Raw genomic sequence first — 26,270 nt, 5'->3', positions numbered from 1 at the left:
TTCTATTTCTAAGGTACATTTATTTACCAGGTTCGAACTGAGAGCCAAGTGGAATACTCTTGCTGCTGCTTCTACAAAGAAAAGGGGAAGGGGTGTCGTCTCCGATAAGGCAGATTTCCTACAAGTATGTAGTTTTGGATGGTTCTTCCTTTGTGAAGTCACTCCTTGCTCTTTGGTGAGAAACTACGGTTTCCTGGAGATGGGGAACCAGAACCCGAGCTGTCATCCCAAACTTCTCTCCTCAATTCCACCACTGGTCCAGGGGCTGGACCGGCTGCCGCTCACAGGGTCGCGGTGCTACAGCAGAGTGCTGACAGTCTTCTCTCAATACTAGTTTTATCTAGAAATAAAGTAAATTCAGAGCAAAAGTCATTTCTGTTTTCAAAACCAAGGGCAGAACAAATGAAAACAAAAACAAAAACAAAAACAAAAACAAAACCACTTTCCACCTACATCCTTGTCTCTGTTCTATCTTTGCCCCAAAGTGAACCATTCTGAAGATTTTTTCTTCTTTCTGCCTGATAATTGTTTAGATATAATGTCTAGCTCAGTGATGCACAGGAGCAAAATGTAGGTTAGCACGTCAAATAAAGAAAATTTAGGTTTTAATAGCTAGCTTGCTCACAACTGCACATAATTTTAGAATTGCAGTCCCCTTGAGGCTCTTCAAAATGTGGTGTGACCACATATGCTCCCAAGCCCCTCCTCAAACACCAGGGCTTATACTCCACAAATGGTATCATCATCCTGGCACTCTCTAAATCTCCACTCTGTTGTCTACACCAGATCTGGGGTACGTAGGATCTTCATAAAGTTCTTTTTTTTTTTTTTTCTTTCACAATTTTTTTTTTCAACTTTTTTTTTTTTTTTTTTTTTAATTTATTTTTGGGACAGAGAGAGACAGAGCATGAACGGGGGAGGGGCAGAGAGAGAGGGAGACACAGAATCGGAAACAGGCTCCAGGCTCCGAGCCATCAGCCCAGAGCCTGACGCGGGGCTCGAACTCATGGACCGCGAGATCGTGACCTGGCTGAAGTCGGACGCTTAACCGACTGCGCCACCCAGGCGCCCCATTCTTTCACAATTTTTGAGAGGAGAGAGAGCACTAGTGGGGGAGGGGCAGAGAGGGGGGAGAGACAGGATCCGAAGCAGGCTCTGCGCTGAAGCCCACAGGGCTTAAAATAGTTGCATGTATTATTATTTAACAAAAACAGAGTTCTCTACATACACAAACACACATCTTCCAACACGGTAATGCGGTATAAAAATCAAAAGCCGTCAATCATTACATTATAAGCATGATCTCCGTTCCTCAAACAACTAACTCTCTCATCTTTTAGAAGCAGCAGCAGACCGCAGTAAGAATCAATGACTTGCCCAAAGTTGGAAAGCCAAGATTCAAACCCAGGCAGTACGACTCCAAACTCCAAGCTCTTCCTGCTGCACCCGTAGGAGGCAACTCAGCTGCAATCAATAACACACCACTTTCCACGTCAACTTACATTTATGTACGTTTTCAATATCTGCAGGGTCCTGGAGGATCTTCGTTAGGCCTTCCAAAAGAAGGGCTGCCTTATGATAGCGATAAACAATATCTTCTGTCTGCTGAAACATCTCATCCAGGGCTGCAGACTGAACCTGAAGCCAAGTCAGCAAGAGCAAGGAGATTCTCAACTTTTCCACGAAAATACACATCCATCTGGGCAATGCAGCTTTAAATGATATCTAACACATTTTGACGAGATGATATAATCTACCAAACTATACAAAACTTACTCATAAGACTCATCAGATGAGCAGTGTAAAGGAGCTTCTCGATGAAAGTTACTTCGCCTTCAAACATAATCCCGTACTCAGAGAGATTCATGACTCAACATTTATACTTCTAAATTGGCTCTTCTACGGCTACACTAAAAAGTTTATTGTAAACATATACTCTGACACTAGGGCAACCTGACATTTCATTAAGGTAGATTTTGTTATAATAAGATAATTAAATGGTGGTAAAAGTCATTTAATAGCTTCCTTTAGCCAAAGAACTTTCTGGCGTAGTCGCCCATTCACTCAGGGGTGTTTACAAGTGCCAAGCACTGCACATACCACGAAGGAGAACTCACAGTCTGGAGGGACACACAGGCCTGACAACATGGCTTGCTCATTCCACGAGACACGTGGCTGTGTAGGAGGAAGCCCCGAGATGGGACGGAACACATACCAGGCACATCTAACCGCCCCGTGGCACGCGGAGATTAAGGAAAGCCTCCAGGAAGTGGTGTGTAGGCTGAGTCATAAAGGAGTAGAAGTGATGAGAAAGGTGGGCAGGGGCTTTCCAGAAAGAGGAGACTGTAGTATTATGCACAGGTCATGACTATTTGAGAAGTCTTCTCAATGGTATTCTGATTTCCTTGTTAAATAGTAGACGACAGGCCCAAAATGGCACCACTTAGGCCAAGTCAGTAAGCCAGGACATAATACCTCACCTGACTGCAGTTCCAATACCCCAGGTATGTAACCTCGAACCAGTCAACATGGCATTTCCTGGTCAGCACTAGGAAATTTACTGATTGACCCCTTCCTTCCCCACTTCAGTTTCCCTTAGGAGGGCAACTTTGCCTAAACAACACATTCCTTGCTAACGAATTCCTTTCCTCTTTTTTACTACCCCTTCTCCCTTCAAACACCTTTGTTTTAGTTAGCTCAGTAAAGCTCTCCTCTACTTGCTAGATGAAATGCTGCCTGATGCATGAATCATTTCACAAAAGCCAATTAGATCTTCAATTTTACTTGGCTGAATTTTGTTCTTTAACATTCTCTTCAGTCATTAAAAGCCGGGACTGCCAGTAACCCAGTATCCTGATGTGTACTTGCTGATATGATCTGTTTCTTTCAAAAAATACTTGAAAGCCACTTACAATAAAACAAATAAAATGGGTACAGAAAATCCATTCTGAAAAGGATGAAGAAATAACTAAACATGGTGCTAATATCACGAAGTTTGCTGTGCAGCCGGGGCAAAAGGAGGGACTTATTCAAGTTACGCTGCTCTTGTTATCAGAAAAGGAAGAACAGCCAAACTCCTCAGGAGAGGACATTTTTCTTGGCCCCAAGTTTTAAAAATAATTTATCATATGAAGTCTCAAACCGGTATAGAGTGATGCAATGCCTATTATTCATATCAATAGTTTAGAGCAAAATAATGTATGTTATGCTTATCAACAGTTTATACTCCAAAGTCATTTTCATTTGACTTTTGATAATGGCTTGCGGAATAAGGCCAAGGGTAACATAACCGTACAATTCAAAGTAGACATATTCTGGGGGGAGGAGGTAGATTTATTATGTTAATGTGGCAAAAATAAGATTGCTCAATAATTTTTTCCCCCACTAAACTACTTAACTAACAGTCTCTAATTTCATCACTACTTCAGAGCAACTTTTCCCCCATGAGATAGAAACAAATTATTTCCAATAGTAGACCCAAATAATTTGAAAAGCAGATTTTACTTTGTGTCTATACTTCAGTAAGGTCAGTAAGTGGAATCTGGGCACGTGGACTTTTGAGGACTGGTAAACAGAGCGGTATTTTTCCTAATGTTTTATTATGCCAGAATTTCTTAGACAGTACAAAATGCAGAAACAGATCCAGCCAAAGGGTTTAGATGCAAAGTATAATAAGATTAGATCATGCCTAAGGTTAGCAATTTTTAGGAGGTACAATAACACTTCACCAAATGCGGTAACCAATGTTATTCAATGTGTCACCTGTGCTCATGAAGTCCAAGTCCTCCTTTAGTAAGAGGCTATCACCGTGTTTGGGACTTGGGAGCAGTCAAGGGCACAAACTCTTTTTAAAACGATAAGGTCAAGCAGGTATTCAACTCAAAAGATACTCTTAAATAATGTTAAACCGTAGAAAGGGTTACCATTTCTACAGCACAATTATAGATGAGTTTCTCTGCAGTCACGCTGCTGATTTCATCAATAAATCTCTGTTTGTCAGAGAAGAAGCGAGTCAGCTCTTCCGTAAGTTTCTTGCACATGGTGATGCAGAATTTGTATCGTTCATTCAAATTCTTGACAACTGAAAAGAAGTTGAGATGAGAATTTTATTTTTCCTCCACAAGTAAAGTCACAGTGACATGCACCTTTCCTGCTGATTTAAGGAAAGTGACATTAAATGATCATTGAAAAAAATGACCGAGGTTGGGGCGGGTGGCTCAGTCGATTAAGCGTCCAACTTCGACCCCGGTCGTGATCCCACAGTTCATGCGTTTGAACCCCACGTTGGGCTCTGTGCTGATAGCGCAGACCCTGGAGCCTGCTTCAGATTCTGTGTTTTCCACCCCCTCTCTGCCCCTCCCCCCACTCTCAAAAATAAACATTAAAAAACAAAAAAGACCAGAAATCAGATTCTTTCATGTGTTCTCTTCCGGTTCAGAAAAGCACTTCCAACTGTCCCTGTATGAATTAAATGGCAAAAACAAAAAACAGAAAAATCAGAATCTTTCCCCAGTTAAGAATATTTAAATGTTTTTTAAAAATTATTATCTATTTATTTTGAGAGAGAGAGAGAGAGAGGGAGGGGTGGGGGGAGGAGGGAGGGAGAGAGAGAGAGGGAGGGAGAGAGAGAGAGGGAGGGAGGGAGAGAGGGAGAGGAGGAGAGAGAGAGAGAGGGGAGGGGAGAGGGGGAGGGAGAATCCCAAGCAGGCTCTGAGCTGTCAGCACAGAGCCTGACTTGGGGCTCGATCCCATAAACCGTGACATCATGACCTGAGCTGAAATCATGAGTCTGATGCTCAACCGACTGAGCCACCCAGGCACCCCTACGAATATTTACCAACACAGGGATTCCTCATCCCAAACTCTCAGTGCAAAGGGGAAAGGAGCAGCTCGAGGACCGTCACGCCCCACCCATACCTTGTTTCACGGCCGTGGATGGGCTCAGTTTCCCGGACTTGACCTGGGCTTTGGCGAGATGCAGCGATGCGGCTAGAAGCTGTGCCGCCTTCATGTACAACACCAGCTGCTCCACCCGCCTGTGCCCAGAAGACAGCAGAGTGTTATCCTGGGACCCACATGCCAGACTCAGCTCTCTACTCGTCAGGTCACCATTAAAACAGCATTTCTAAAGGAGTATCGTTCTCCTGGATATATTTTAATGCACAAGTAACTCTGGGAGGAAGAAGGTTCATGAAAAAGATGTGTGTGTGCTTTGAATACAACAGGTCTCCTTAAAGAAAAATCAGTACGATCCCTTTATCGCCAAATACCTTCGACAGTGTAAGATACAAAGAGAAGGCGACGCTAGGGTTACGGAATCTTCAAGTCTTGGCTCATGTAGTGAGATCTCGCACAACGGAACAACTCGGGGCTCCCTTGGAGCCCCCTGAGATGGGATGTGATCTCGGCGTGCGACAAGGTCTCCATCTCAGACGTGAATTTACAGAAAGCATGGAGGATCTGGAAGTGAATGGCTGGGGAGCACCTACCCCCAGTCTTTGCTTAGTTGGCTGATCTGGTCCACGACCACGCTCTCCTGGATCTGGTACAAGGAGACGGCGGATGAGACAGCGGACGCGCACAGCTCCGGGTCTCCTCCCCGCGCGGCTGTCAGGTCCAGCACGCACTCGGTGAACATCAGCATCACACTGAGGTGGCGTAAGGCGTCTGTGTGTTCTCGCTGTGGCAAAGCCAATTTGTCTTAGAAACTTTCAGTGAAGAGGAGGCGTGTACTCTTTCCTGTATATAAGCCATGGCCGGCGCTAATGTTTTTCTATACTTATGAATATCAGAATGAGCAAAACAGACGAAGATTTTTAAATTCCAGAAGACTAGTAAGAAAATAAACACAGGTGAAACCAAATGTGGGTATGAGCATGTGTTTGTGTGTATGTATGAGAGCAGCCCCAAAATTAAGTGTCAAAGAAATGAGGTCACTGTGTTTTACCAGAAAAACAAAAACAAAGACAAGCACAACCCCAAAACTAAACAATTAAATCAACATACTTGAGACAAAAACATGACCAAATAAGCATCAGGATTTTAAGGATATTCTTCACACTAAACCACCCTTCTTGCTAGTTTAGTAAATTCTATTGACCTAGAGTTCCAGAGATGTTTTATTTTAATTTCTGGTGAGTTTTCAGTTCACAGTGACTCCTAATACCAAAGCTCTAAATTTCTGTGAGCTGTTCACTTAAAGAGGGGAGTATAGACATAACAGCATGCTTTAAAAAATGAGCATTCTAAAAGTAATGTGGGTTTTTGTTTTTGTTTTTTTTGAGAGGGCCCAAGTGAACCAGGGGCAGAGAGGGAGGGAGGGAGAGAGAGAGAGACAGAGAGAGAGAGAGACAGAGAGAGAGAGAATCCCATGAGGGGCAGAAAGAGAGAGAAAATGAGAGAGAGAGAGAAGGAAAGGGAGAGAAGTGAGGCTCACCCAAAGCAAGGCTCGTGCTCACCCAATGCAGGGCTTGAACTCACAAATCCTGAGATCATGACTTTAGCCAAGGCTGAGCAACCCAGGCACCCTAAATTAATGTTGTTTTGAGATGTGCTTTTAGCTATAAATGTTTTTTGAAAGCTCAAATAAGACTAAGCTTCTCATTCTCCTTCTATGATGAAAAAAGGAGAATCATTTTCCTAGAAAAAGGAGAATAGACCAATTAGCTTTTGAAAGTCTCTCTGCTCTCTGACAGCATATTGGACTGTACATTCCAATACACTGGAAAATGTATTAGAACACAATTTGTGTCTAATTTGATGGAAACTGAAAAAACTCTGAAAACTGCTTTCCCAATCTTAGGACTGCATTGTACATATTTTCAAAATCACGACTAGAACTACTACAAAATCACTACTAAATTTTGCATGCAACATTTTATAACTTTTATGTGAAATATTTAATTCTCATTCATGCAAAATAAAAACGTTAGTTGGAGGTCCAGCATGGAGAGAGAATTTGTTCTCTGTTGGCCCGGAGAACTGATCATTTTAATTTGAAATGCTAGCTAAGTTAGCATTGTAATCAGGGACTGAGGACACAGTGTAGGCCACTGGGTGCTGTCCTGGAGTCGAGTCTGAGGAACTGAACTGGCACAGTCTTTGGAGTCGCAAAATTAACTTCTGTCGTTCTGAACGTGTGTTCAGCATGCTTCAGATTAGGCTGCGTTTTTCCCTGTGGAACTGGCTCCACGGAGGGAGGGTGCTGGTCTACAAATGTGAGCATTTGCTTGGCAGTGCGACTAATCTGGCATTATGCTTTATTATTTCATAAGCCTAAGTGCATTGCTTTTATCTTATGAAGAAAAGCAAGCGGTGAGAATAAAAAGTTACGGTTTCAGGACAAAGACTGTGCTTTACAAATCCCATAACTAGCAAATAAACTTCAGATTAAAAAAAAAAATCTCCATGTGTCACTTCCTCTCAACCAATGCTTGTTCTGGATGAGTGTCACTGTTAACATTACTCTAAAAACACATCAGCAATGTTTTTCAAGGAGAAAAGGACAAGGTGAGTTAAAGAGAAGAAAAAAGCTTCAGAACTTTAGTGTATTCTGCCCTTTCCTCATTGCTAGAAACTTCTTCCGTGCTCTTGACATTACAGCGACACGCCACAGGGGTCTCTTCTCTACCTCCATCAGTGTCTCCTCTGGCAGTTCAGGGGCTTCAAAGGTGATGAGCCCCTCTAGGCTGGGGGGTGAAGCACCATAAGGCATGTATCTCAGGCCGGGAGCCGCCTCCGCTCCCGGAGGGGAGGACCCCGAGCACGGCCCTGGCGGGGAGCCCACGCACGCGCGGCCGCTGGCGGAGCACAGGGAGCCTCCGGAGCCGCTGGAGCCCGCTGCAAGAGAACAGGACATGCGGCGCAGGGCCCGCAGTGAGCGCCTGCTCCCACCATCCAAGGAACAAAGGAAATGTTAAAAGAAAAGGCACTGACCCCCTGGGTTTTAGTTTTCCAAGTTCCCCTCCGTTCTTCTTTTATACGCACATTCCATAGACATCATCATGGCTCGTTTTAAACTAATTTGTGACATGCACATCTCTCCCTGTTGCTCCGTAGTCTTTACTGCAACATGCGGTCGATGCAGAGCAGTTCACTAAATTTTTATAGGTAACGATTATCGGAAGATTTATACCATTTCTGATTTTTGTATCACAAATAACACTATAATGAAATCCAAAGCGTTTCCTTCCTCTGAAAGGCTCCTTTGTGATCAATACTCCGAAGTGCTGGTGTAAACAGGAATGGGATTTCCACAGAGCAAATGTGACCCCCGCTTTTACAGCCTTGGGGACAACCGCCTCACGGCCTCCTACGGCAGTAGCTGTGAGGCAGCGCACCGATCCCGCCAACGTTCAGCAACGCTGGGCGTCAGTCTTTTAGTGTTGGCTTAGTTAACAGGTAAAAAACGTTACTTTCTGCAAACTGTATTTTATTATTACTTAATACTTCTAATAATCCGAACAACAAGATCGTTGGCTCTACCTCCTCTCTCGTTATCTGTTTACAATCCTTTGCTTACGAATCTACTGACATCGTGATTGGTCACTTACTCAGTGTAAGAGAACTCAGAGAACCCACGGTCCAATATAGAAGATGATGTCAAATGAGAACTCATTTCAAGTCCAATCTAAGTGCTTTCTTCATTTAGGGTATTAACGACCTACGTGTAGAGTATGGAGGATGATAAAACCAATCTATTGACCTATCTCAATGCAGACAGGATTCAGTGCAAAGACTGGGGCCCAAGGTACAAAAAAGGTAAGACTCAGGTTTCTAAAAGGACAAAGCAAAGACAAACAACCATCTACCATTTCAAAAAATGTACTAACCGTACTAAATTAAGCCTTTAATATAAGCTAAGAAGCACCATATAGGCATAGCTGCTTCATCATGGAGAAGTCACACTTTGATTGTATCGCTATAATATCGCAGTTGTAAATATACAGTACTTTTATTTTATCAAGTCTCCCCCTCCCACAAATAAGGTCCCATTCATACCTTACAACCCTTTAAGGTAAAGACAATGATGATCTCCATGTCATTGGTAAAGAAACTGAAGTCCAGAGAGGTCAAGGGACTTGCTCAGTCACACCATTAAGCCATCAACAGAACACTGTGCTCCCAACACTAGCCAAAATCATAATAAGACGATGCTTCACCTGAGGTTGTTCTCGTTCGAAGGACCATATGGGTACAAGTGGGGGCCGTGGCACTGTGTGGAGGAGATCCTACAGTGAACAGGACAGCCCTGGAACTTGCTGCTGTTCCTATGGGAGGTGCCAGTACCACACCACAAGCTCCTGCGGGGGCTACGGTGAAAAGGTCACAAGATGTTACATCGTTTTGATAGTGTTTCTTTTGGGGGCTGGGATTATAGGGAGACCTGTACTTTTATATCAGGGTTTTTTTTTTCAATAAGCATTTATTACTTTTAAAATCAGAAATGCAACGTAGGTCTCCACTAATAGTGTTTTATAGTAATCTCTTCACAGCTGTGAATCTTCTTTACCCCAAAGCCTTGGATGCAGAGTCACTTCCGTGAACTTCCAGAGTATGTGACCTGCAGTCATGCCTGTTGAGGGTCATTTAAAAAAGTGGGAACCAAGTACTTAGAATAAAAATGTGAGGTAAAGCTGAAGGAAGAACAGGAGTCTCCACAGAGTAAGAGCTTGAAAAGAGGGAGAGAGTGGAGTCGAAGCACACGCCTTGGAACTGCAGCCGTGTGTCTGTCAGGGGGGTGTGAGGTGGGTCCAACGTCGGAGGGGCCTGATGGGCTTAGCGTGGGCTAAAGGAAGATGAGGAGAAAAGTCCCTCTCCACCAAACTAAGGCGAATGAACAGAAGTCATCCAAAGCTTTTTCACATCCAAGCATCTCAAAAACATTACATTTCTGAGGTCACAGGATGGAGGCAAATCACAAATTTAAAAGTAGAAACACTGAACCAGACACAGAAAAAAATTGCCATCAGTGTCCGTGATCCACAACAGAGCATGACAAACTTGAAGCATCTAATTAACAGAACAGAGAGTTCATGAAAACCTTCTAGGGAGTAAGGGAACAGTAAGTGGGAATCAATTAAATAGCACCTATTGTCACACGAGATGTACGAAACGACACAGATACTCTCTTTCTGTAACGTTGTGATTTTATTTTATTGGGTATACATGCATTTAAAGATAATCATGGGTATATTTTAAGGGCCAATGATCCTATTGTTTCTTAAGGGCTTATGTTTTTATTTTCAGAAAAGGAAATTTCATGATTAGAGAAATGTGCAATTTCAAATGCTGACAATAAAGTTCATGTGGAAGATGGAAAAGAAAAAGAGAATAAAAATAATCAAATATGCATTTTCTGCCTAAATATTGTTTAAGGAGAAAAACCTGTTTCACATCCACTAACTCGGACCGAAATCAGAACGTATATTCATGTAGAACTTACACAACCTATAAATTTAAATCTATTTGTGAAAGAGAACGAGACATAATATGCTCTTTCAAAAAAGCTATTTTCAAAAACGGTCCCAACAACCAGTGACTGACTTTTGGCAGAGAGCCCACAGAGCAATCACTCCCAGAAGGGGCAGTGTGTGAGGGGCATCGCAGACCTGCTCCTCGGTGACACAACCGTAACTGGTGGAAATTACTTCTCAAAAAACTACCACTCAAAGCGGCTGCAAAATGTCCTGAGGGCATGCAGGAAATGAAACATTAATTCGAGAATATCTACCACATCTCGGTAAGAACCCGTGTCTCCACCCAGCCCCCACTCCGAGGGTGGAACCGGGGCACGTAGATGAAATGCTAGAGCTTTACTGCCCTCACCTCGGTTCACTTGTCGAGCAGAGGTCTCGGGCCTGTAGAGAGAGGCAAGCCAAAAAGACCAGAGGCTTCCAGCCCACCCAGCACCCAGGTCACAAAGCAAGGGAGTCACTCTGAAAGAAATGGGCCAGCATCCTCACACCCAGCTCTAGAGAAGGGTGCCCAGGATTTTCCACGGTGGTGGAGACACGGAACGAAGAATTCTGAAATCCTCCCCAAGGAAATGGACTTTATTTGAAACAGATCACAAGAAAGTTCTCTGAGTGCACGGTCAAAAACAATGAAGATTTTGGTGATAAACAAATGAGGAGGCTGCTGGCTCCATGAGAGCAACAAGCTGCCAAACAGACCATCTAGAAGGTTAATAGAGAGAACCAGGGAGGGAGACAGCTAAGAAGAGCCCTCCTGTGGTCAGAACGAGGCTGAAAGAAGACTGGCTTCAAAGACTACTTCTGCAAAAGGGCCAGGATTTAATCAGACAAGACCGGAACAATTCACATCCACCACAATTTGTCAAAAATAGAGCCCTCGGAGGGTAAGCCGCAGGGCCCACCAGTTGGCTGTGGTACCGACAGAGGGAGAGCCTGAGAGACCAAAGAAAGAGTGGAAGAGAGCCCCGTCAAAGCCACCGTCATCCCAGGGCAAGTGTACACATGGCCAAAGCTTGCTCTCCGAAGACCGACGCCAGAGGGTTCACACTACCAGGCCTACAGATTTCACAGGAAGAGTCCAGACAAGACTAAACACATTAAGCCCAAAACAACAAGCCAAAGGGTAAGGGACTGGAGGAGTCAGAATTCAGAACTGCTACAGAACTATTATATAAAATGTCTGGTTTTCAACAATAAAAATGTGATATGTGCAAATAAACAGTAAAGAGTGACCACACATAGGGCGCCTGGGAAGCTCAGTCGGTTGGGCGTCCGACTTTGGTTCAGGTCATGACCTTGCGGTTTGTGGGTTTGAGCCCCACGTTGGACTCTATGCTGACAGCTCGGAGCCTGGAGCCTGCTTCGGGTTCTGTCTCCCTCTCCCCCTCTCTCTCTGTCCCTCCCCTACTCGTACTCTTTCTGTCTCTCAAAAATAAATAAACATTAAGAAACAATTAAAAAAAAAAAAAAGAGTGACCACACACATGAAGAAAAATAAACAGAAACTGCCCTTGAGAGGGCTCAAATGTCAAAATTAGCTGACTTCAAAGGAGCACTTTTAAACATCTTCAAATAACTAAAGGAAACCATACTTTAAAAAGTAAAGGAAAACTTCACACTTGTCAGAATGGCTAAAATAAAAAAAAAAAATGCAAGAAATAACAAGTGTTGGTGAGGACGTGGAGAAAAACGCACCCTCACACCCTGCTGGTGGAAATGTCAACTGGTGCAGCCACTGTGGAAAACGGTATGAAGATTCCTCAAAAAATTAAAAATAGAATTACCCTATGGTCCAATAATTCCACTCCTAGGTATTTTCCCAAGCAAAATGAAAACACTCATTCAAAAAGATTTATGTGGGCCACCTGGGTGGCTTAGTTGAGTGTCCAACTTTGGCTCAGGTCATGACCTCACAGTTCGTGGGATGGAGCCCCACGTGGGGCTTTGTGCTGACAGTGCGGAAACTGCTTCAGATTCCCTGTCTCCCTCTCTCTCTGCCCCTCCCCTGTCCATGCTCACTTTCTCTCAAAAATAAATAAATGTTAAAAAAAATTTTTTTAAACCAAAAAGATATATGCACCCCTATGTTTATTGTAGCATTATTTATAATAGCAAAGATATGGAAGCAACATAAGTGTCCATCAACAGATGGCTAAAGAAAACGGTGTGTGTGTGTGTGTGTGTGTGTGTGTGTGTGTTATCTATACAGTGGAATGCTATGCATCCATAAAAAAGGATTGGCATCTTGCCATCTGTGACAACATGGATGTACCTGGAGGGTATTTTGCCTAAATGAAACAAGTCAGATAGAGAAAGACAACACCAAATGATCTTATTCATATGTGGAACCTGAAAAACAAAACAAATAAACAAAAAGGAAGAATCAGACCTACAAATACAAAGAACAAACTGATGGTTGCCAGAGGGGAAGGGTAGGGGGAAAGGCAAAATGGGTGAAGGGGAGTGGGAGATACAGGCTTCCAGTTACGGAATGAGTAAGTCATGGGAATAAAAGGTACAGCATAAGGAAGAGAGTCAATGATATTGTAATAGCATTTATGGTGACCGATGGTAGTTACACTTATGGTGACCAGAGCATAATGTATAGAGATGTTGAATTGCTATGTTGTATATCCAAAACTAATGTAACATTGTATGTCAACTATACTCAAGAAAAAAAATGTTTTTGAGAGAGAGCATGTGCAAGCTGGGGAGGGGCAGAGGATGACAGAGATTGAGAATCTTAAGCAGGCTCCATACCCAGCACAGGGCCCAATGCAGGGCTTGATCTCATGACTGTGAGATCATGACCTGAGCCAAAATCAAGACTCGGACGCTTAACCAACTAAGCCACACACGCCCCAAGAAAAAAAATTTAAAGTATGACATTAATGTCTCCTCAAATAAATAATATCAATACAAAGAGAAATTATTAAGAAAACCCCCAAATGCAAATTCAGGAGTTAAAAAGAATAAGTGAAATTAAAAATTCACTACAGGGGTTCAACAGCAGATCTGAATTGGCAGAAGAAAAAAATCCATGAGCTTGAAGATAAACCTACAGAGACTGTGCAATCTGAAGCATCAGGAGAAAAGAAAAAAGAATCTCAAAGAGCTATGAGACACCATTATGGGTACCTATGCATAATGTGTAATTAAATGCATGATGGAAGCACCAGGAGGAGAGGAGAGACCAAAAAAAAAAAAAAAATCCAAGTAAATAGTGGCTGAAAATTTCTCAGGTTTGAAGAAAAACATGAATCTGTATATCCAAGAAGCTCAACAGACTCAAAGTAAGATAAAGTCAAAGAAATCCACGCCCAGATACATCAGAGTAAAACAGCAAAAACTGAAGACGAGGAGACAACTTTGGGAGCAGCAAGAGAAAAATGACCTGTCACATACAGGGGTTTCATTCAATCTATAGATCAATTGGGGAGTTAACAATAGTAAGTCTTCTGATCTATAAACATGGGTTTCTTTCCATATTTAGGTCTTCTTTAATTTATTTTATCAGTGCTTTGTAAGTTTCAGAATAAAAGTTTTATCCTTTTATTCAATTTATTTCTAAGTATTTAAAAAAACATTTTTTTTGCATTTATTTATTTTTGAGAAACAGAGTGAGACAAAGCGTGAGCAGGGGAGGGGCAGAGAGAGAAGGAGACACAGAATCCGAAGCAGGCTCCAGGCTCTGAGCAAGCAGTCAGCACAGAGCCTGATGCGGGGCTCGAACCCACCAACTGTGAGATTGTGACCTGAGCTGAAGTCAGACTCTCAACCAACTGAGCCACCCAGGAGCCCCCTAAGTGTTTTATTTCTGATGGTATCTTACATAGAATTGTTTTTTTAATGTCATTTTCAGATTGTTTCTTGCCAGTGTCTAAGAAATACAGTGGATTTTTGGATATTGATCTTATACCCTGTCATGCTACCGAATTTATTTATTAGTTCAAATAGTTTTTTAGTGGATTACTTGGGATTTTCTATATACAGGATCATGCCATCTGTGAATAGAGGTGATTCTATTTCTTCCTTTCCAAGCTGGGTGTTTTGTTTGTTTGTTGTATTGTTGTAGTCATTTTTGCCAAGTTGCCCTGGCAAAAGCCACTGATGCGATGTAAAATGGAAGTGATGACAGCAAATATCTTTGTCTTGTTCTTGATCTTGGGGGAAAAGCATTCAGTCTTTCACCATTAAGTATGATGTTAGTTGTGGGTTTATCAGGTGAGTAAACTCACTTCTATTCCTAGCATATTGAGTGTTATGTATTACCTTAATTGATTTTCATATGTTAAAGCATGTGAATCAAGGGGAAAATTTCATCTTGGCAGTTGATGCTAATATTCATATTGGAAACTCAAGGACCCAGGATAATCAAAACAATCTTGGAAAAGATCAAAGGGGGAGGACTCACATTTCCTTGGTTACTATAAAGCTATAGTAATCAAGGCGGTATGGTACCAGCATAATAACAGACATATAGATTGATATAATAAAGAGTCCAGAAATAAATGCATTTATAGTCAATAGATTTTTTACAAGGCTGGCAAAACAATTCAATGGAAGAGAGAATAATGTTTTCAATAAATAGTGCAGGAACCACTGAATATCCACACACAAAAGAATGAAGTTGGACTCCTACATCACATCATCCTATTTGACAAGACCTATTTGACAAGAAATAGGTCAAAGCAGATCACAGATCTAAATGTAAGAGCTAAGATATAAAACTCTTAGGAGAAAATATATAGTTAGCCAAGGGTCGGATGTTATTTAAGGAAGGTTATCTAGGGAAACTCAAAAACAGCAGAGAAAAGTTTAGCCTGACACCTACAGGTACAGGAAACACTAAGCATAGCCTAACTCCTAGCCAGAAAAATGAAAAACCTCATACTATTTAACTCAATTCCTTTTATCCAATATATCATGTCAGGCTTTCACACACACAAAAATTAAAAGAGAAGCTAAAAGCTAAAACTAGTTTGATGAGACAGGGTAACCATCAAAACCAGACTCACAAATAGCAGATTGGAATTATCAGATTAGAAGTTTAAAATAACTGTGATTAATATGCTAAGGACTCTAATGGAAAAAGCAAACAACATGTAAGAATAGATGGATAATATAAGCAGAGAGATGGAAACTCTACAAAAGAATCAAAAGGACACATTAATACATCAAAATCATCAAAACAGAAATGAATAATGCATTTGATGAGCTCATCAGTAGATGGACATGGCTGAGGAGAGAATCGGTTAGCTTAAAGATATGTCAATATGAACTTCCAAAATTGGAAAGCAAATACAAAGAAGAATGAACACAAAAACAAAAACAGAATATTCAAGAACTGTAGGACAACCACAAAAGTATAACATATACATGATGGGAATATCAGAGGGGAAGAAAAAGGGAAAGGAATAGAAGAAATATATGAAGCAGTAATGACAGACCAAACCACAGATCCCAGGGAGCTCAGAGAACACCAAGATGAGTACCAAAAAAATGACACCTAGACCTATCATATTCAAACTACAGAGAATCAAGACAAAGCAAAAAATCTTGAAAGAAGCCAAAGAAAAAACACCTCACCTATAGAGGAACAAGGTAAGAATTACATCGGACTTCTCTTCAGAAACCATGCAAGCAAGAAAAGAGTGGAGCATTCTCTTTGGATTAGAAACCATGTTCAATCAGATATCTGATGATCCAGATATTTCCTTCTTTGGAAATATTTCCTTCTCCTAATGGGAGAGTCAATAAAAAAATTCTAGAGAAAACCAGAACAAAGAGATTACAACAGTGATTCTCAAATTGAAGTGTATATAATAATCACGTGGGGAGCTCATTAAAAATACAGAATCCTAGAATCCATTCCCAGAAAATGTGATGAAAAAGTCTGGGTTATGGTCTGCAACCTGCCCTTTGTTTTTATTTTTTTGACAAGCAGTCCAAGTAATCTAGAGGTGAGTCTGTGGACACAACAGTCCCTGAAACAACTATGAAAAGGCCAGGGGATCTCAGTGACCTACGTTTTTTATAGGATCTACTCACAGTAGAAGAAATGCTCAAGAGCATATGTGTATTTAAGCTCACTTTGGCCAGTATTATCCTACCAACATAACCCAATCTTGGGCCAGAATTCCTTCTAACTCCTAGCTGTTGACCATCAAGATACCTAACGAGCCCCTATCTTGTTGTGCTGAGAAAGAAGATGAAATGACAGGAGTGGGTGAAGAAATCTGGGCCAGTAGGTTCACGAAGAGTCAACAGAAGCAGACAGGTGAAATCATTACTTTCTCTTGGCCTCCCACACAGCCAAAGATGGCCGAGTCCTAATGCCTGGAAACCATAAGTAGGCTACGTTAAAGTTGCAGACAGAACCGAAATTGCTAATCGGCTGGCCTTAGAATAAAGGGATTATCCTGGATTATCCAGTGGGTCCAATGTAATCACAAGCATCCGTTAAAGGTAGAATAGGGAGGCAGAAGGTCAGAGTTTAGACTGGTCCCCAATGGGAAGGGATCCAAGCAAGGACTGAGGGCAGTCTCTAGATGCTGGAAAAGGCAAGGACATGCATTCTCCCCTAGAGCCTCCGGAAGAAATGCAGCCTTGTCAACACACTGATTTTAGCCCAGTAAGACCCACTGCAGACCTCTGACCTCCAGAAATGTACGATAACACATTTATGTTGTTTTAAGCTACACGCTTGTGGTAATCTGTGGCAGCAATTACAGGAAACCAACGCATGCACTCACAAATTACCTGCCTAAAAAGAAACCACATTTGTCTTACCTATATCCATTGGTCGTTCTGTATTTAAGCTGTCCGTGCTGCCCTGATGTCCACCTAAAGGTATCTTTACTTGTTGATCTGATAATTTCCCAGTACTGACAGACCTAAAAAGAAGAATGGTGTTAATAATGGAAAAGTATCCTTTAAAAATCCAGACATTTAAATAATAAGGGGGATTTAAGCCAAGCCACAAAAGGGTTAATGGGAAGTCAGAGAAGAAGGAGACAAAAAATAGATACCAAACAATTCAAGGCAGAGATGAACTTCAATAACTGAAATAAACAAAAAGCAGAGATAGAACATTCAGGAAATTCAGTGAGAGCTCTGTATTCACAGTTGCAGGAAGCACCTGTAGGTTTTCAGAGATTCTAAGGGTACACAGTTCATATTATTAACCGTGTGGCATAAACCAGCTACTAACCCAATTTGGTCTGGTTGTCTTTATACCAGAAATATATGTACCATTACAGTTTTCATATCAAAGGCTGGAAGGAAATGCTGTCTTTTACCTGCCAAACACTGCCTTGTTCTGCTGCTCAGACTTCTGCCTCTCACTTCCTTGTACTAAGAGACAATGAGAGCATTCCCGTGGGTCACTCCCATCTTTAGACTGCCCTTCAGAAGGCCCATGACGAGTAACCAAGGCTAGCAGGTTGGAAGACGCTTGTGTTTTAGGTATTTTGAAAGGAGCTGTGGTCTGAGGAAGAAACATGTGGAAGCGAGTTACTACCATGCGGGCAGCATTCAGAGTTGTCAGGCTGCGCGGCGCGGCGCTCAGAAGCACAAGTCAGACAAGTCAGTTCACACACTGGCTCTTCCACTCCTGGACAGTTGGTTCATACCCTGTAGCCTCAATTTCCTTTCTCTGGGATTAAGTAGGATCATGTGTATAAAGCATTCGGGAAGTAAAGTGGCTTTAGACTGTGCCTAAACTAAGACTGTGCCTGGCACCCAGCAAGTGTTCATTAAATTGCAGTTGTTTTCACCACGAAGCTTTTCCCTAGTGTACAGGAGTCTCCCTATCTGTGGTTTCATTTTCCGCAGTCAACCTTGGTCTGGAATAGATGATCCTCCTTCTGAGGTATCATCAGAAGGTCAGCAGTAGCCTCACACTGCATCATAGCACTATATCACTGACCTCACTTCATCTCAACACACAGGCATTTTATCATCTCACATCATCACATCTCACTGTAGTGACCACAGTATGGTATTGTGAGAGAGAGAGAGGGGGGGGGGAGGGGGAGGGAGAGGGAGAGGGAGGGAGAGGGGGAGAGAGAGAGGGAGAGGGAGGGAGAGGGAGAGAGAGAGAGAGAGGGAGGGAGAGGGAGAGAGAGAGAGAGAGGGAGGGAGAGGGAGAGAGAGAGAGGGAGAAGGAGGGAGAGGGAGAGAGAGAGAGGGAGAGGGAGGGAGAGGGAGAGAGAGAGAGAGAGGGAGGGAGAGGGAGAGGGAGAGAGGGAGAGGGAGGGAGAGGGAGGGAGAGGGAGAGAGAGAGGGAGAGGGAGGGAGAGGGAGAGAGAGAGAGAGAGGGAGGGAGAGGGAGAGAGAGAGAGAGAGGGAGGGAGAGGGAGAGAGAGAGAGGGAGAAGGAGGGAGAGGGAGAGAGAGAGAGGGAGAGGGAGGGAGAGGGAGAGAGAGAGAGAGAGGGAGGGAGAGGGAGAGGGAGAGAGGGAGAGGGAGGGAGAGGGAGGGAGAGGGAGAGAGAGAGGGAGAGAGAGAGAGAGAGAGAGAGAGAGAGGGAGGGAGGGAGAGGGAGAGAGGGAGGGAGAGGGAGAGAGGGAGGGAGAGGGAGAGAGAGAGGGAGAGGGAGGGAGAGGGAGAGAGAGAGAGGGAGGGAGGGAGAGGGAGAGAGAGAGAGAGAGAGAGAGGGAGGGAGAGGGAGAGAGATCACATTCATATAACTCTTATTGCAGCATATGTAACTGTTCTCTTTTGTTATTAGCTATTATTAATCTCTTATTGTGCCTAATTTATAAATTTAACTTTATCGTAAGTATGTGTACATAAGAAAAAAAAACAGTATATATAGGGTTCAGTACTATCTGTGGTTTCAGCTGTCCACTGAGGGTCTTGGAACATATCCCCTGGGGGTAAGGACTACTGTACTTAACTATACTATACACTAGCTCATGACCTACTGTCAAGAGTTCAACTGGGCTACTCCACAGTATTGCTGCCTCTGCATTCAATTTGTGTGGCCATATGGCCTGCAGGACCTTAAATGACCTTGAGCCCCTCATGTAAGCTTGTGGCCCAGACAGCGGTTTGCACAGTCACAAGGAAATGTAAGTTCTGGATAGGACTCCTCCGACAGCCCTGGTCGTCAAAAGTCTCCCCCAGGCTTTCCCCTTATATGTCCCATAGATAAGACTCCTGTGGAGCTTACCAGAATCTCATTCTTTTGGTTTGAATTGACCAATTTAGCCCAGGAACCCCAAAGAACTCAATCCATGGACCCTAATAAAGGCATGTGCCCCAGGTCCTGTCTCTCTCCGTCTGCACCTGCCTTGACGCCCCCGTGTGGCCTCTCGAGGCATGCCAGGTACGTCTGCCAAGACAGAGGAATGGAATTCTCTATTTCAATTTCTCTTGTGGTCTACTGTTGAACCTTGGCTCAACATCCGGCACTCGCTAATTTAACAAAGTCCTAACACTGACAAAAGAGTTTAACAAACATACCTTAGTAGGAGAGCCAATGATTGTTGGTAAAGGAGTTTTAAAGAGCCAGTCTGAACTCCGAGGAGAGGACCCCATGTGCTTGGTGGGAGAGGTTCCAAGGCCACCAGGCCGACTGGGCTGAGGTGAGTAGCTGTACCCAACCCCAGCGTGAGATGGGCACACAGGGTCCGAGTGCTGCTTTCTGAGTTTCTGCTTGTTCTGGTAGATGTCAGTGAGGGTAGGGGCGCTCTGCAATCTAGCACCCAACAGGAGAGACTGTGGTGACTGGGCCTGTGGCACTGGAGAACCTGCCAAGAACGCAGCCAATGTTCACCCAAAGCGTGGGGCAAAACTTAACGGTTAAGAAGACAATTCTTAAAGTGAGAATTCTAACAAATGTCATATTTTTCAGGAGCTATTTAAAAAACTGTTTATTTGGCAAGAGACTATTTTCAAGCATCTTTTACAAAACAGTAACAAGCCCACAGTCATTGGGATTCTCAGGAGACAGAAGTTGATGATGGATATGTTAGCTGTTTTTATCAGCAGCCAGCAAATAACTCAGATTAATGTATAGTCTGATTAGCACAAAAGAGAACTATATCATAAATTGTTAAAGTTAATGAAAACTACAAAAACCTATATTGAACAAAATGATTTCTACTCTTTATATGAATATATACTTTGGGGATACCCATGTAATTATTCTCTTTTCTCACGTAGCAGCTAAAAGAAACTTTTCAAAGCAACCCAGAATAACCCTTTAGATATGGGGAAATCTATATATAAAATTAGATAATACAGTTTTCTAGGATTTTATTTTACTTGTCTAAAAATAACAAGCTAATTCATTTTTTTATGGATAATTCATTTTTTATCAGTTTCATTAGTGAAATTCACTTATAACCTAAAGAGTCCATATTCTCTACAAAGAAAACACTTGTCCACAGATTCTTGCCTCTTAAGGGCACACCTTATCAAGAGCACATCATATCAATAGGATCTTTTTGGGGTTTTCTTTGAGAGAGCGAGCACACACATATGAGCATGAGCAGGGGAGGGGCAGAGAGAGAGAAGAGAGAGAATGTCAAGCAGGCTCCAGGCTGTCAGAATAGGGCCTGATGTGGGGCTTGATCCCACGAACCATGAGATCATGACCTGAGCTGAAATCAAGAGTCAGATGCTCAAGCCACTGAGCCAGCCAGGTGCCCCGAAATAGGGTTTTGATATGGTAAACAGTTGGCAGCAGCAAGAGAATTCCCCACACAAACCTTGTCGTGGCCAATTTAAGGTCTGCTACGTAAGCCTGGAGCTTCAGTTACAAATTCTTTGGCGCTTCTTGCAAGCCACACTACCACCAATAATGCTAAGGATCTATAAATCTCCTTGGTGACCCATAACCATCATCTTCCCAAAAAGAAATTAGAGCTTTTGCTGCTGCTGCCCACTCCTAGCTTACTCTCTTCCTAAATCTGGGATTTTATCTTTCAGAACTGGGCACTGCCGTGTGTATGTGTGTGTGTATATGCACGTATACGTACCCACGTGTACGTATGGACACATATATACACGCAAGTAAATAAAATTAACAGCAAAATGTTATGATTTGGAGAAAGTTTCCTAAGACTTATTTTTAGGGAAACACAAAATATGAAAAACTAAGAAAAGAGTGATATTCTAAGTACCACAGGATTCCTTTAATTGGCCAACTCTTCAAATGCACATACAATAAAACTTGACTTACAAAAGTGTGATTTACTTTTCAGGCATATACATATTATATAATAAAGCAAATAAACATCTCTATTTCCTGTTTATCTCAGGTAGCTCTTATCAAGAACAGTAGTAATCAAAACAATGAAATTTCATTTTCTAGATTGACTTTCATGATCTTTGTGACAATGACCAAAATTTAGCTCAGTTACTTAATTTCTAAGACTTACTTTCATAAAAGAATCATCTACCCAAAGAGAAATACTTTGTGGATTGGATGATAACGCTAAAACATATTAGACCAAGATCCTAAACAGTAGGATAACAGATAAAATATTTCACGCCCGTTCTATTCTTTTGATAAGACTAGAGACACATAACTCAAATCCACTTACAACAGGATTAAAATTATTAGTACACCAAATATATTTCCTACCTGATGAGTTTCTACTCCTGGATTCATGACCCTGAGGATGCCCACAGCAGCACTGACTAAATTGCTCAGGAATGGTACCAACTATGAACGGGCAAATGGGGAAAAGGAGAAATGATTCAAAACCAACGAAGGACGGAAACAGGTAACACACGCACAAACTGCACAGTACATCATAGTTCACAAAATTTGATTAGGCAGAGATTTATTTCTGCTGACACTTACTGAGCGACCCACGTGCTGGGTGCTGGGCACGCTACCATATACTCTGCTTTGAAACAAGATCACCAGGGAAGGAAGCCACGTAAACGAATTAAAGCCTGTAACAGGTAGGTCACTTAAGACAGAGAAGTACCAAGAGCTTGCAGTGTTTGAGGCGGGTGGAGCCGCAGGGGGCACAGCTGACTCACAGCCCAGCTGCTGTCCCTCTGCACCCACCCCATCCCTGAGGCTCCTGACAAGGCCAGTTCCCCAGGGCTGCTCCCAGACAACGACCGACCGCATGTGGGCGAGGCACTAATTCAGGCCATTCCAGCAGGTCAGGGAACCTGGACAATGCAGTGTCTGGGGACGCCCCTTGGGCCTGGCGAAAAGGTTCCGAGAGCTCACGCCAGTCAAGACGCCCCCGCCCACGCCTCCTAGCTTCCTCTCCCCCTCCCAGGAGTCAGATCTGCAAGGTCATCTGAAGGGGCTCCCCCAGATTCCTGCTGCCCCCGACCCCCGTTCCATCACAGGTTATCTCCCGAGTCACTCTGGCACGTCCCTGCAGCTACCTTCTCTGCATCCACCTCCGAGAACCCAAACTAACAGGAGGAAGCGCTGAGAAGGCCCAGGGAGTTTAAGCAGACAGGAGACATGGGTCTATAAAAACAAAGAGGCACTGACCCGGTAGCTAGGTGGCCAGGCGACACTTAGGTCCCGAGGAAGGGCCTTTTCCTTGAGTGCAAGCATAAGGCTTGGACCTTGTCTCTGGAGACCCTCAAGTGCCCCCAAGCGCTGCCGAGGGGGTGAAGGAGGGCCAGGATTTTGTCCGGGGAAGATTTTTCAGCTAAGAAACAGCTTAGCTGTTTGCAGGTGAGGTGGAGACATAAATTTTTAAAAACCTTATCATTATGGTTTTGCGTTTTTTGGAGTCAGGGCTCCTGGGCACCACTTCCATCCTTGTCACTCCGCCTCCTCCTGAAATTTCCTCACGAGCCCTCACTCTCACTCCAGCAGCTTTGCCTGAGGGTGGAGCCCTCTTCTTTTAGAAGTAAAATAGATAGAAATGCATCCGTATACCTTGCGGGGGCGGGGCGGGGCGGGGCGGGGCGGGGCGGGGGAGGCAAGTTTGGGATGTGCACCGTGAGGCCTTAAGACCCGCTGCCGGGCCCTCCGGGCATCCCCTGCCCCTCCCCTCCCCACCACACCGGTGAGGTCTCCCGCGCACTCTGCCATCTCAGCGGCTTTGGCCCCTCTTGCTTCTCTCCTGAAGTTGGAGCCCTCTCTCTCCCGATTCCCCCGAAACCGTGGTTTAAGGTTCGTTTTTTGGTTTGTTGCTGCTGCTGCGTCCCTGCTTGTTCTAGCACTCCCCTTGCCCTGCGTACGGTTTCCACGAGAGGTGGAGGGGTGGAGGGGTGGAGGGGTGGAGGGGTGGAGGGGTGGAGGGGTGGAGGGGTGGAGGGGTGGAGGGGTGGAGGGGTGGAGGGGTGGAGGGAAGCCGCTACCATCTTCCTCCCAGAGCCGGGAGGCCTCTGGACAACACGAGCCGGCAGGCGCAGGCGCGCAAGGTACACTATTGTCTTCTAATCCTGTAAATCGGAGGGCTAGGTGGGTAGGCGTTTCATGTACTTTCCTCTAGGGTTTCCGATGTTGTGTGTTTACAGCCCAAACCCAATGGAGAGACTTTTTACCCTTGAGATTCATTTATTATTACATTTCCGGTAGCGGTCCTGACAAATTTACACAGAGATGCTCAGGCGGGGGCCAGGTGTAGGGTGGAGCTGGGGGAAGGATATGGCTGGCTCCCCATCAGCTGAGAGTCACTGTCGTCGCGAGCCACCGTCACGACTGACGTAAAGAGCGTCCCGTCAGATTTGTCACAGCGAATAAAAAAAGTTGAAAACAACAGCTTTGCTCTCCTTACCCAAAGGGGAAGGTGAAAAAGGTCTGGAAGACCCAGTGGAGAGTCTCCGTCCAACTGTCTGCACTGTGTCTGCTGGTGCCGGGGAGCAGGATCCCAGCCGGAGGAAGCCCATAGGGCTGGTGTTAGACCTTCGTACCGCTGCAGATCTGAAAAGAAAAACAAAATTGTTCCCTCTCTGGCAGGTTCTAGGACTCTATTTCTGTCTTGTTTTTTTTTTTTTTTTCCCCCTAAAACTTCCTGACAATCTGCCATGGAATAGAATTTTCTTTTTTAAAAGTTTATTTTTTTGGGGCGCCTGGGTGGCGCAGTCGGTTAAGCGTCCGACTTCAGCCAGGTCACGATCTCACGGTCCGTGAGTTCGAGCCCCGCGTCGGGCTCTGGGCTGATGGCTCAGAGCCTGGAGCCTGTTTCCGATTCTGTGTCTCCCTCTCTCTCTGCCCCTCCCCCGTTCATGCTCTGTCTCTCTCTGTCCCCAAAATAAAAATAAAAAACGTTGAAAAAAAAAAAATTTAAAAGTTTATTTTTTTGAGAGAGACGGAGACAGAGCAAGTGGGGGAGGGGCAGAGAGAGAGTCTCAAGCAGGTTCCACGCCGTCAGCACAGAGCCCGACGTGGGGCTCGGACTCATGAAACCGTGAGATCATGACCTGAGCCGGAACCAAGAGTCAGACGCCTAACCAACCGAGCTACCCAGAATTTTTTAAAATATATGGTGTGGTCACATGGAACAAATATAAAATGTATAAAATTACATGGCGCGAAGTCTCCCTCCCATCCTGTACCCTGTCTGCCTGATCCTCAACATTTCCTCAAACCTACTCCAAAGGTTACCATTATTTCCAGTTTCTAACATATCCTTTCAGAATTCCTTAATTTACACACAAGCAAACAGACTGAAAATAAAATCTTACTTCCATCTTGATTTAACTATTTTCAATTTTTTTGGTTTGAGGTTCCCTTTATACTCCTAAAAATTACTGAATATCCCAGAGTTTTTGTTCATGCAACTTACATCTGTTGATATTTACTGTATGAGAAGTTAAAACTGAAAAAATTTTGTAACTAGTAATTCATTAAAAGTAACAAACTTATTACATGTAACATAAGGTTGTGAAAATTAATTATATCTTCCAAATAAAATACATTCATGAGAAGCATGGCATTGTTTTACATTTTTTCAGATCTCTTATGTCTGGCTCAATAGAAGACAGTTGGATTCTCATACCTGTTTTTGCATTCAATCTTTTATGTAACACAGTGCATATGGGGGGATGTACATGAAGAAAATACAGCCTTATACAGCCTTCCTCCTCAAAAAAAGGAGGAATATTTTGGTAGCCTTTTCAAATAATTGTGATGCTCATCTTTGATACTATACCAAAACTCAGCAAATGGACATTTAAAAAAGATTAGCTGCAATGTAGAATCTGAAACTACTTCAATGAAATCTTGTACTCCATTACATTAGACTCTAATCTTTTGCAAAGTCCCTTGTACTTGGACTGGACCTTGTTTTTTTGAGCCCGACACGGAGCTCAAACTCACGAACCACGAGATCACGACCTGAGCCGAAGTTGGACGCTCAACCAACTGAGCCACCCAGGAGCCCCTGGACTGGATATTTTATCTATGCACGGTTTTTAAACGTTCGGTCACTTGAAAAATGTTGGTTGATATTCCAAATGTCGACCACATCACAGGGTACCAAAAAGTCACATGCATACCAAAATATCACCACAAACCTTAACAGAAGTGGCTGTCAAGGCATAGCAGAAGCTGTCAAGATCACAGCAGTGAATCAAGAGTTTTCAAAACCTCTAATTTTTGCTCAAGAGCTCACATTTCACGATACTTATTTTCCAGGTGGTGGCAGACTTGGCTCATGAGCCGCCAGACGCCCACAGCTGGAGTTTGTCAGTTGCTCTTTCACGAAAACACGGCGCTCCGTGAAAAAGGGGCTATGGTTCAGCTTGCAACTGAATCACGCGAGAGCTTCTCCTTAAGAGAACTCCTCCAATCTGCTGCAACAGTGCTTTATGCCCACATGCCACTCGAGGTGGCGATTTCCAAAGAGAA

The 26,270-nt window shown here is 43.5% G+C and overlaps 1 protein-coding gene across 4 annotated transcripts in view; it reads right to left on the bottom strand.

The window, feature by feature from the left end:
* Positions 1-26,270, bottom strand: part of ULK2 (unc-51 like autophagy activating kinase 2) — an 84,955-nt gene continuing 58,685 nt past the window's right edge. For 2 of the 4 annotated variants that reach the window (XM_058704942.1, XM_058704940.1), the window contains 12 exons: positions 24,196-24,341; positions 22,074-22,154; positions 19,946-20,232; positions 17,777-17,964; positions 17,268-17,371; positions 9,162-9,311; positions 7,631-7,839; positions 5,490-5,680; positions 4,918-5,036; positions 3,924-4,081; positions 1,503-1,638; positions 1-340 (listed from right to left, as the gene is read on the bottom strand). In XM_058704942.1, the coding sequence (XP_058560925.1) occupies positions 282-340; positions 1,503-1,638; positions 3,924-4,081; positions 4,918-5,036; positions 5,490-5,680; positions 7,631-7,839; positions 9,162-9,311; positions 17,268-17,371; positions 17,777-17,964; positions 19,946-20,232; positions 22,074-22,154; positions 24,196-24,341 (1,828 nt within the window). In that variant the 3' untranslated portion in view covers positions 1-281. The remainder of the gene's footprint in view (positions 341-1,502; positions 1,639-3,923; positions 4,082-4,917; positions 5,037-5,489; positions 5,681-7,630; positions 7,840-9,161; positions 9,312-17,267; positions 17,372-17,776; positions 17,965-19,945; positions 20,233-22,073; positions 22,155-24,195; positions 24,342-26,270) is intronic. The other 2 variants (XM_058704943.1, XM_058704941.1) reach the window with 2 other exon arrangements.

Source organism: Neofelis nebulosa, chromosome 16 (genome assembly GCF_028018385.1).
Source record: "Neofelis nebulosa isolate mNeoNeb1 chromosome 16, mNeoNeb1.pri, whole genome shotgun sequence".
Classification (NCBI taxonomy): domain Eukaryota; kingdom Metazoa; phylum Chordata; class Mammalia; order Carnivora; family Felidae; genus Neofelis; species Neofelis nebulosa.
The sequence above is the reverse complement of the archived record's forward strand: the minus strand, read 5'-3'. Positions and strand labels throughout refer to the sequence as shown.